This window comes from Aethalodelphis obliquidens, unplaced genomic scaffold (genome assembly GCF_003676395.1).
Source record: "Aethalodelphis obliquidens isolate GAN/ISIS:26980383/991018 unplaced genomic scaffold, ASM367639v1 scaffold11, whole genome shotgun sequence".
NCBI lineage: Eukaryota > Metazoa > Chordata > Mammalia > Artiodactyla > Delphinidae > Aethalodelphis > Aethalodelphis obliquidens.
In genome coordinates this window covers 32,037,957-32,049,495 of record NW_020837955.1, presented here as the reverse complement: position 1 = coordinate 32,049,495, position 11,539 = coordinate 32,037,957, and the positions used below count along the sequence as shown (strand labels likewise).

Here is an 11,539-nt window from a genome sequence, read left to right as displayed (position 1 = left end):
TTTTTTTTTTTTTTTTTTTTTTTTGCGGTACGCGGGCCTCTCACTGTCGTGGCCTCTCCCATTGCGGAGCACAGGCTCTGGACGCGCAGGCTCAGCGGCCATGGCTCACAGGCCCAGCCGCTCCACAGCACGTGGGATCTTCCCGGACCTGTGCACAAACCCGTATCCCCTGCATCGGCAGGCGGACTCTCAACCACTGCGCCACCAGGGAAGCCCTCTCTGCAATTTTTTGTAAGAGTTTGAGAAGGGTGGGTGTTAGCTCTTCTCTAAATGTTTGATAGAATTCATCTGTGAAGCCATCTGGTCCTGGACTTTTGTTTGTTGCAAGATTTTTAATCACAGTTTCAATTTCATTACTTGTGATTGGTCTGTTCATATTTTCTGTTTCTTCCTGGTTCAGTCTTGGAAGGTTATACCTTTCTAAGAATTCGTCCATTTCTTCCAGGTTGTCCATTTTATTGGCATAGAGTTGCTTGTAGTAGTCTCTTAGGATGCTTTGCACATCTGCGGTGTCTGTTGTAACTTCTCCTTTTTCATTTCTAATTTTATTGATTTGAGTCCTCTTCCCTCTTTTTCTTGATGAGTCTGGCTAATGGGTTATCAATTTTGTTTATCTTTTCAAAGAACCAGCTTTTAGTTTTATTGATCTTTGCTATTGTTTTCTTTGTTTCTATTTCATTTATTTCTGCTCTGATCTTTATGATTTCTTTCCTTCTGCTAACTTTGGGTTTTGTTTGTTCTTCTTTCTCTAGTTCCTTTAGGTGTAAGGTTAGATTGTTTATTTGAGATTTTTGTTGTTTCTTGAGGTAGGCTTGTATAGCTATAAACTTCCCTCTTAGAACTGCTTTTGCTGCATCCCATAGGTTTTGGATCGTCGTGTTTTCATTGTCATTTGTGTCTAGGTACTTTTTGATTTCCTCTTTGATTTCTTCAGTGTCTCTTGGTTATTTAGTAACGTATTGTTTAGCCTCTATGTGTTTGTGTTTTTTACGTTTTTTTCCCTGTAATTCATATTTCTAATCTCATAGCGTTGTGGTCAGAAAATATGCTTGATATGATTTCAGTTTTCTTAAATTTACTGAGGCTTGATTTGTGACCCAAGATGTGATCTATCCTGGAGAATGTTCTATGTGCACTTGAGAAGAGAGTGTAATCTGTTGTTTTTGGATGGACTGTCCTATAAATATCAATGAAATCTATTTAGTCTGTTGTGTCATTTAAAGCTTCTGTTTCCTTATTTATTTTCATTTTGGATGATCTGTCCAATGATGTAAGTGAGGTGTTAAAAGTCCCCCACTATTGTGTTAACTGTCGATTTCCTCTTTTATAGCTGTTAGCAGTTGCCTTATGTATTGAGGTGCTCCTATGTTGGGTGCATCTATATTTATAATTGTTATATCTTCTTCTTGGATTGATCCCTTGATCATTATGTAGTGTCCTTCCTTGTCTCTTGTAACATTCTTTATTTTAAAGTCTATTTTATCTGATATGAGTATTGCTACTCCAGCTTTCTTTTGATTTCTATTTGCATGGAATATCTTTTTCCATCCCCTCACTTTCAGTCTGTATGTGTCCCTAGGTCTGAAGTGGGTCTCTTGTAGACAGCATATAGATGGGTCTTGTTTTTGTATACATTCAGCAAACCTGTGTCTTTTGGTTGGAAAATTTAATCCATTCACGTTTAAGGTAATTATTTATATGTATGTTCCTATCACCATTTTCTTAATTGGTTTGGGTTTGTTTTTGTAGGTCCTTTTCTTCTCTTGTGTTTCCCACTTAGAGAAGTTCCTTTAGCATTTGTTGTAGAGCTGGTTTGGTGGTGCTGAATTCTCTTAGCGTTTGCTTGTCTGTAAAGCTTTTGATGTCTCCATTGAATCTGAATGAGATGCTTGCCAGGTAGAGTAATCTTGGTTGTAGTTTCTTCCCTTTCATCACTTTGAGTATATCATGCCAGTCCCTTCTGGCTTGTAGAGTTTCTGCTGAGAAATCAGCTGTTAACCTTATGGGAGTTCCGTTGTATGTTATTTGTCATTTTTCCCTTGCTGCTTTCAGTAATTTTTCTTTGTCTTTAATTTTTGCTAATTTGATTACTATGTGTCTTGGCGTGTGTCTCCTTGGGTTTATCCTGTATGGGACTCGCTGAGCTTCCTGGACTTGAGTGGCTATTTCCTTTCCCAGGTTAGGGAAGTTTTCAACTATAATCTCTTCAAATATTTTCTCTGGTCCTTTCTCTCTCTCTCTTCTCCTTCTGGGACCCCTATAATGCAAATGGCATTTAATGTTGTCCCGGCGGTCTCTTAGGCTGTCTTCATTTCTTCATTCTTTTTTCTTTATTCTGTTCTGCAGCAGTGAATTCCACCATTCTGTCTTCCAGGTCACTTATCCGTTCTTCTGCCTCAGTTATTCTGCTGTTGATTCCTTCTAGTGTAGTTTTCATTTCAGTTATTGTATTGCTCATCTCTGTTTGTTTGTTCTTTAATTCTAGGTCTTCATTAAACATTTCTGGTATCGCCTCGATCTTGCCTCCATTCTTTTTCCGAGGTCCTGGATCATCTTCACTATCATTATTCTGAATTCTTTTTCTGGAAGGTTGCCTATCTCTACTTCATTTAGTTGTTTTTCAGGGGTTTTATCTTGTTCCTTCATCTGTTACATAGCCCTCTGCCTTTTCATCTTGTCTGTGTTTCTGTGAATGTGGTTTTTGTTTCACAGGCTGCAGGATTGCAGTTCTTCTTGCTTCTGCTCAGAAATCAATTTTTGAAGTTAATTTAGTTTACCTTTTTAGTTACAAAAGGAAGATATATACCTTGTAAACATACAAACAATTCTCAAATGTGTAAATTAAAAATTGAACATTTCTTCCTTACTTCTGTTCACACTTGTCCAATTAAAAACCAAAACCAGTACTTCCCTGGTGGTGCAGTGGTTAAGAATCTGCCTGCCAATGCAGGGGACAGAGGTTTGAGCCCTGGTCTGGGAAGATCCCACATGCTGCGGAGCAACTAAGCCCGTGTGCCACAACTACTGAGCCCACGTGTCACAACTACTGAGCCCACGTGCCACAACTAACAAAGCCTCCACGCCTAGAGCCCGTGTTCTGCAACAAGAAGCCTCCGCAATGAGAAGCCTGCACACCACAACGAAGAGTAGCCCCCACTTGCCACAGCTGGAGAAAGCCCGCGGGCAGCAACCAAGACCCAACGCAGCCATAAATAAATGAATAAAAAAATAAAAAATAAACCCTGAAATCAAAAACGTGATCCCTCCACAAGGAAGAAACAACGAGTTGTCTTCCTAGCTATGTTAAGTTTTTGTATTTCCTCAACATAATTTCAATTTTTGATGACTTCCCTGTACTTTTTGAGTATATAATTTTTTCTATTTAGTGTAGTTTTTCTTTTCTCTGTTTAATGGTGTGGATACCTTTTTCAACATGTAGTCCCAATATACTGTGAAACTATTATGTAATTCGTGTTGTTTTCAGACAACTCAGATGATGATATTTTAATGTCATTTTGGAAAAAATGAATTATATATTAATAACACAGCATTTTCTTCTCATTCTTTGAAAAGATTTAGGAGAATTTCTCTGAAATTCTGATACCAATGATGTTATTTGTCTGGTAAGGGACCAACTTAATAACTCTAACCAACAAGTTCTTACCGTAGCTAAAAACCAAATTCATTAGTGTTTGGTAACTGAATTTTCTTTAAATACATCTTAGAAAAAGCATTATTTAGTGTTTTATTTTAGTATCTTAAAGTCTATAAAAGGTAGTCTAATGACTAATATTTTTCAAGTTACCATTATTATTGAAAGGAATTTCTTTTCTGTATGTTCTTTTCATCTTATATTGTAATTTAGGGATTGTTACAGGGTTTTGCAAAAGAAATTCATGTTGTTAGCATCCCTAAGACATATCTTTATTCTTTTCTCTCCAGAATAATAGAGTTAAGATAATTTATAATCATGTAAAGTTAAGCAAGTTTTCCTAGTGTTACACAGAAAAGGAGATCTGTCCCTTTTCCCAAGAGAGAACCAGAGTACAGAGAAGCAGTGCAGGGAGAGTAATAAAGCACCCTTGGCATTGATGGTCACCTGTGCCCTGCATTGTCTTAGTGCTGAGCTCCCACCTCTGTCCTGGTCAACCTTGCTGACCGCTTCCTCTCTGTTTGCTCCTGGCCTCTGAGCTCTCTTGGCAAAAGGCCTCACTTGTTGGGAAGCCAGAGAATGTCACTTACGTCAGCTGCTTTTTGCTGGCCTTTCATGTTGACTCTGAGATATTTTCTAAGATACCAGCAAGGGACCCCAACCAGTTAAGTTTTAAGAGGGAAAAATGTATTAAAAATAATTTTTTTAAATAATAGTAACCTGAAATAAGTCATTTCAATTAAACCACTGATCTCAAGTTTAAGATACTATGATGTAATACTGATTACTCTTCCCTAGCGTGTGGACACCTCCCGTCTCACTTTTCTCCAGCCTGGCACTTGTGCGCGCGCACACATTCATTCATGCTCTATCTATACCTGTTCTTACAGAGAAATGAGGTGTTAGATGGAGGAAGAATGTAAATTTCACTTGAAAATGTTGTTGCTCTACTGTAAGATAAGCCTGATATCAGAATTTGAAAAACATTTCATGCTTGGAATCACCCATTGGCTGACTTGTGTAGGGTATTAAGGAAAAGAAATAATGGGTGAATAGAAAATAATTTTGCCTTCAATATGTAAAGTTGTCAAGATTAAGTTAATAATATATGTAAATTGTTTTATAAAATGCTCAGTAAATATTAATATACCTTTTTCCTTCTCCTCTTTACCCTCTTACTGTTAACTACTTTCGTCACTGGGGAAAGACTAATTTAAGACAGAATCTTAGGTCTAGTAGATGGCAGAGGATGGAGATTAGCCAGATGGTTGAGAGCGTGGGCTTATAAATCAGACAGATCTGGGTTTAAATCCTGATTTTGCTACTCACTTGTGTCTTTGAGAAAGCTGCTTAACCCCTCGGGGCCTCAATTACCTTATTAGTAAAAGTGGGGTAATAATAGTGTCTACTTGACAGTGGTGTTCTAAGGATTAGATGATAAAATGTATGTAAAATGATTGCCACTGTATCTATCCCATAGTGTTTAGTACATTTTAGCTTTTCATTGCAGATACGTTCGATTCATAGGATTGATGTAAGGATTAAAATAATGTGTATAAAATATTTAGTAGAGTACTTGGCTTAAGTTCTTGATAAATATTAGCTGCTACTGTTAGTATTAATGTACTTTAAAGCAATAATAAATTATTAAAAACTGCAGTGTAGGACTAAACTATTGTATATATACTGTGCTGAGGCAAGGGTAAAAGTTCTAAAGATTATATAAAAGTTATGAATGAAATCCTAGCAATCATTACTTCTAAAATCATTATACTATAATTCAGAAATTGCCTTTAACTTTTTAATAAAAACTCCACATACTTTTCCTTTTGTTCCAGTTTCAGTTGAGGAGATGTGTGAAAATGATTGGTATATACATTTTTATAATTAACTTTTGCAGATGTTTATTGAACAAAACAAGCTAAAGAGACAAAGCCACCTTCTGCTACAGAACTCTGCTCCTGACCAGCAGCTTTTGAAAGCTTTAGATGAAAATGCAAAACTTATACAGCTCCTTGAAGAAGAGAGAATTGAGCATCAACAAAAGGTACCAGATTTCTCCTGGAGTTTTAATACACACACATACTTAAATTGAGAAGAGTCAGTCCAGTAGCTCATAGTTCCATGTTTTGCCTAAGTGACTAAGTCTTTCCAGTCTTTTCACCTTTTAGAAAAAATAACTACCAAATGAATTTAATTTATAGTATCCAACTAAAATTTATGCACTGCTGTAGGCTTTATAATGATCTTTAAACTGTCCAAAGGGTTAGTAGAAGCGAGAGAAAGAGATACAACTCAAAAAGAGCTTGGATAATGCAGTTTGGAAATCTGCATTTCCAAGTTGAGTTGATTGTGTTTTGGGAGACTGCATACACTAGGAGAGTGTATTGTGTAGTGGTCTCAAAGAGCTTGTTGGAGGGCATAGGTTTTATTCAAAGAGGGAGGAAAAGTCCATGTTAGTAGTAATTATTTGCTTAGGGAAAATTTGTGATTTTGTAAACTTGCACAGATCTATGTTTAAAGACTTAAGTGGTTATTTCAATTTGTATGAGTAGAGCTATTCCAGCTGACACAGCCTACCTGTATGTGCTAGGCAGAAAGGATAGTCACCGTGGTGGGTGAGAAAGAGAGGCAGAGAGGAGGAGAGGCGAAGAGGTGGAACAAAGCCTTTCAAATTAAAGAAACCACTTGAGAAAAATTACATCAGTGTTTATACTACTTACAGTGTACCTAGTTTGTGAAGGAAAGGCTGTTAGCTGCCATTTGTTACCACCTGTCGAAGTCTCTTTCAGCAACAATATTGACATTTAATCCTTGGAAGTTCCTGGAGTTTTTAACCAAGATGGTTGTGAGGTAGAGTTAATTTTTTTTTCTTCCATAAGAAATGTTGGCGTATAGGTAGAGAACCTCTAGATGAATACGTGGTAACTGTGCTTGCCCCTGGGAAAGAGGCCTGGGGAGTAAGATGGAAGGGAAATAATTTTTTTTGTCCCCATATGCAGGAATTACCTTTTTTTTTTTTTTTTGCGGTACGTGGGCCTCTCACTGTTGTGGCCTCTCCCGTTGCGGAGCACAGGCTCCGGATGCACAGGCTCAGCAGCCATGGCTCACAGGCCGAGCCCCTCTGCGGCATGTGGGATCTTCCCGGACCGGGGCACGAACCCATGTCCCCTGCATCGGCAGGCGGACTGTCAACCACTGCGCCACCAGGGAAGCCCAGGAATTACCTTTTCAAATGAAGGGAATGAAAGAAGGTTTATTTTTATTTAGCTTATGTTAGAAATTTTGGTTCTGAAAAGTTCTACTACTGTAGTTAACTCATTTAGTAAATAATGCGTGCAAATTGTATTGAGGATGGGACTAAATTGTTGTGTATGTTCCTTGTTGGGGTAGTGGGAAAGGTACTGAAGATTAGGTAAAAGTTACAAATGAACTTACAGCAGTCAGTACTTCTAAACGTATTATACTATACTATACAATTATTCTGGATAATCTTTCAGGTATGTGGTTGAAAATATTTCTTACCTGTCTATAAGTTCCCTTGCAGATTCAGCAATCTTTAAAACACAGCTGTGTTGTTTTTATGATTAAAATAAAACAAAATTTTAAAATACAGAAAAAGCTAAAGCAGAAAATTAAGATTAGTTAAAAATCCCATATTTTGGTGCATATCCAAAGTTTATGTAAATTGTAGTTTTATGAATATAGGTTAAACGGAATCATGCCAAGCATATGGTTCTATAGCCTGATTTTTTTCATTTGGTAATATATATTTCCATGTCAGTGTATAGTGAGGTTATGTGATTTTTAAATGGTTGCATAGTATTTCATTTAACGAACATAACTATAATTTATTAAATCAGTAATATTGGTGGACATTTAGGTTATTTCCAAGTTTTCCCTGTTATAAAGAACATTCTAGTTAATGTATTTGAACACTTGTCTTACTATTTCACAAATTCTAAAAGTAGTATTACTGAATCAAGGGTCTTTTCTTCCTTATATTTTTTTAAGGTTTTTTATATTTGTTACCAAGTTGTCCCACCAAATTTTTAATATTGCCTGAGTTTTTCTTTTGAAAATGGGCACAAAGGCGTTAATCTGTTTTAAATGAATTTGTCACTTAAATTAAATGAATATTTTACTTTTTCTAGTCACCTTTAAAAATTAAATTATCTGGGACATAAGTCTTCAATAAATTTATATTGAATTACATTGCTGATAGTGATCTTAAGTATTATCTGTATCCTAGGATTTGTGTGGTTTTTAAGATGAATTGTAATCTCTTTGCTATGAAGTGCAAAGTAAAAGGGAAACATTTATTTTTCCCCTTATTTTCCTTGACAGAGGAAAAACTGTCACCACATAAAAGTCTGTTTATAACTTATAGGTCAAAAAATTAGAAGAGCAGCTACAAAATGAAACTCTCCGCAAAGAGATGCACAACCTCAAACAGCAACTGGAGCTTCTAGAAGAAGATAAAAAAGAATTGGAATTGAAATATCAGAATTCTGAGGAGAAAGCTAGAAATTTAAAGCATTCCGGTAAAAGCACTGAGTAGCCTATTATGTCTTATTATTACTATGTGAATCTCTCATGACCAGTACATTTACTAAATGCTATAGAAAAATACCAAGATTTGTTTTAAATTTCTTCATTTCTGACTATTGTAATTCATTAGAACGGTCGCTGTAATCATGTGATTCACAAATATTTAGACTTCTGTTTTGGACTCACAGCCTTTATGAGCATCACATACAGAATTAAGAGAGAGATATCATTAATGTGGGGAGACCAAAACTTCAGCATTTCTCAGGGCTTCAGAGATGAGTGTTCGTTAAATACTTATTTTATTCATTTTAGGGTGCATTTTTAAAAAGAATTAAACTTTTTAGGTTTATACTACCTACATTTTCAATGTCTAATTATGCACATGAAATAATACTTTCAGTATCACACCTAACGATAAAATGGGCAACAATATATATATTAAATGGAAAAACTTTTAAAACACCAGGAGTTACTTAAACGATTTATTCATTCAGTTCTAGAAGGCTTAACAAGAATGTGTGAGTTGGATTACTACACAGGGATAAGTAATAAGTTTCTGTTGGAAAGTAGGTAATTTAAGGGGGCAGGTTGTTCCCTTTATAACAGCTTCAATATTCACTTCAGATATTTTTGGTTAATTTTATACTAGAATTTTGAAATCAGTACAGAAAAATCAAGTAGGCTTTTTCCTTTAAAAAATATTCAATGCTTTCTAATCCACAATGAAAGTGAATTACAATTTATTTTTTGAAATTGATCTAAAATTAAGAAGTAGTCCATTCTTTTTAGTTATTGTCTGCTGTGTGTGTACCCAGCCATACCCTGTATCCTAGGGTGCTATAAAAAATGTAGAAGAAAAGAAACCATGCCTTTTGTCCATGAGGATCTCAAACTCCCTTTAGAGAAACAGATACATGCATATGAAATAACTAGAGGATTCTTGGTGTCAGGGAGCCTGGCCCCCACTGCTTATTTAAGTGTTGACGGTAAAAACAAATGCACAAATCATTAGGGTAGTCAGTCATGGAAAGTAGAGTGACTGCGCAGAGGGAGAGCTATTCCTGAGTGCAGTACCTGTAGCCCATTAGAGCCCGATTAGAGGCATTCACATCTGTGATATAAATTCAAATTGAGTTTCTTGAAGTCAGGAACTGTGTCATGAGCAGCACTGAGCATAGGCTCTTTCACATTGTTGGAGCTTAGTAAGAACTTGTTTCATTAATGGCTTGAATGAATAAATTATATTTCCAGAATGCTCTTCCAAAGAGCAAAAAGTTTCTGAGTTAAACACTTGAGAGTCTGAGTCTGGTTAAAATCAAGAACTCTAGGATTTGCAGTTTTTGAAGGAGATTAAGTGGAGGAGGAAAGTATGCTATTAAAATTCATTACTAAATGTCATCTTTAAAATTAATTCTTGGTCTGTATACTTTAAAAGTCAAGTATTAACAATTTCTTAGTGTTTGAGTAGTAAATTCTATTGTTAACAAATATTTCTTCAGCCTACTCTCAATCCTTACTTCCCACCCATCCAGCCATTGTCTTGATTTATTTTTTCTTTTCCATAGTTTGTATATATAGCAAAAAGATGGTAAATTTTTTGTAACATATATAAGGCCTCTCTTACTGATGATAAAAAGTTTAAAGGGTTCTGCAGTTTCATACTGAAATTTCTAACTTTGCTTTAATAAAAGAACTTGATTTTGAGAGTGGTTGTTTTTTCCTTTACATGTATATAAGGTGTTAAGTTGCTTATTTCAGCTCTTTTCTGAATGCTTGCTCTCTGTGCAGTCGATGAACTCCAGAAACGGGTGAACCAGTCTGAGAATTCGGTACCTCCCCCACCTCCTCCTCCACCACCGCTTCCTCCTCCCCCTCCAAATCCTATCCGGTAAGCACGTCCAGGAAGACTGCTTTGCATCAAATGTTAGTCCTTGTCAGAGAAACTGAAGTTTATGCTATTGGTACCCTTTTTAAGCAATACGGGCTTAGATGCATCATTTTGAGGGGCGTGGTGGTAAAAAGTATGAAAGATATCAGCAGGTGTTTCAGAGAATTTTCTGAAGGCCAGTATATCATTCCTTTCTTGTAACATATAAAGACATCTTGTGGCCTACAGTGTTCTTCTGTTGTAGGTGTTTAGATTTCATGTGGATGTTCCAAACCAAGGAGCTAGACATCTAAAAAAATTTTTTTGATACTTCAGTTTTAAAACTTCAGTCCATATCATTAGGATTTCCTTTAACTGGAAGATCAAGGAATTTTGAGCTTCTCCAGAACGTTTTCATGTTTTTCTCTCACTAACTTGAATTTGAAAAGCTATGCTTTGTTCAGTTATTTTAAAAATAAAAGTACTGAACTAACAGAAACCTAACAGATCTACTTTAAGCCACTGAAGTAGTTAAGGCAAAATAATTTTTACACGTGATCGATCCAAGAGTCAATTGAAAGAATTTCAGGTATTTTAAATTCTTTCTGTCCTGAGTAGCTAAATCTGTAAGAGGTATTCTGAATTTGACATTTATAATAGGAAATTCATCACTTTGATTTTTTTCTAAGGTCTAGAATTTTGAGCTTGATAAGAAAGGTCACTTCTGTCTGTGAGGAGGGATAACTATTAAAAAATGATTATAATCTTGCTGTTGGCCTTTAATTTTTAGTCTCTGAAACCTTGAGAGCCCTTAGAATTAAAAGTAAAGTATAACAAATAGAATATTTTCTCAAAAAGCATCCTACAGTCACACTGAGAAATGAAAGTAGGACTCAGACTATGTATATCTAAAGCATGAACTCTTATAAGGCCCATTAAAGAAAATTTTCATTGAATAACATGAATGATTTTTATTTTAAGATGAATTTAAGTAGTATGAAATACAATTTCTCAGTAGAAAGAGATTTTTATTTTTTGATAAGGAGTACTTTCTTGTCAAAAAAGTATATTTGCATTTGTATTGAGTTTCAATGGACTTTGAATCCACTAATCAAGGTTTTCCAACTTTGTTCCTGAGCTGTTTGTTTTACCCTGAAGTAGATCATGGATAGAAGTGGAAGTGGAAGAAAAAGACTAGAGCCTGTGGCTTCTTTAAGTGGCTTTATTGCTTTCCCCTCCTCTTCCTGCTCATTTGACTTAGAGGACAGATGGGAGAGAGTTAAGAGAGGAAAAAGGCATATCTTGGTCATTTTGTAGTAATGGAGTGAAAGGACAGGTCCTGGCCAGGTGTGGCTCATGGGGAAAGGGTAGGGTATATTAGTGTGTTAGTCAGGGTTCTCCAGAGAAACAGAACCAATAGGCTGTGTGTGTGTGTGTGTGTGTGTGTGTGTGTGTGTGTGTGTGTGTGT

The 11,539-nt window shown here is 35.9% G+C and overlaps 1 protein-coding gene across 5 annotated transcripts in view; it reads left to right on the top strand.

Moving 5' to 3' along the window:
- The window catches only part of SHTN1 (shootin 1), a 117,955-nt gene that overhangs the window by 64,858 nt on the left and 41,558 nt on the right, over positions 1–11,539 (top strand). For all 5 annotated transcript variants that reach the window (XM_027112696.1, XM_027112693.1, XM_027112694.1 and 2 more), the window contains 3 exons: positions 5,553–5,699; positions 8,043–8,196; positions 9,992–10,091. In XM_027112696.1, coding sequence (XP_026968497.1) covers positions 5,553–5,699; positions 8,043–8,196; positions 9,992–10,091 — 401 coding nt within the window. The remainder of the gene's footprint in view (positions 1–5,552; positions 5,700–8,042; positions 8,197–9,991; positions 10,092–11,539) is intronic.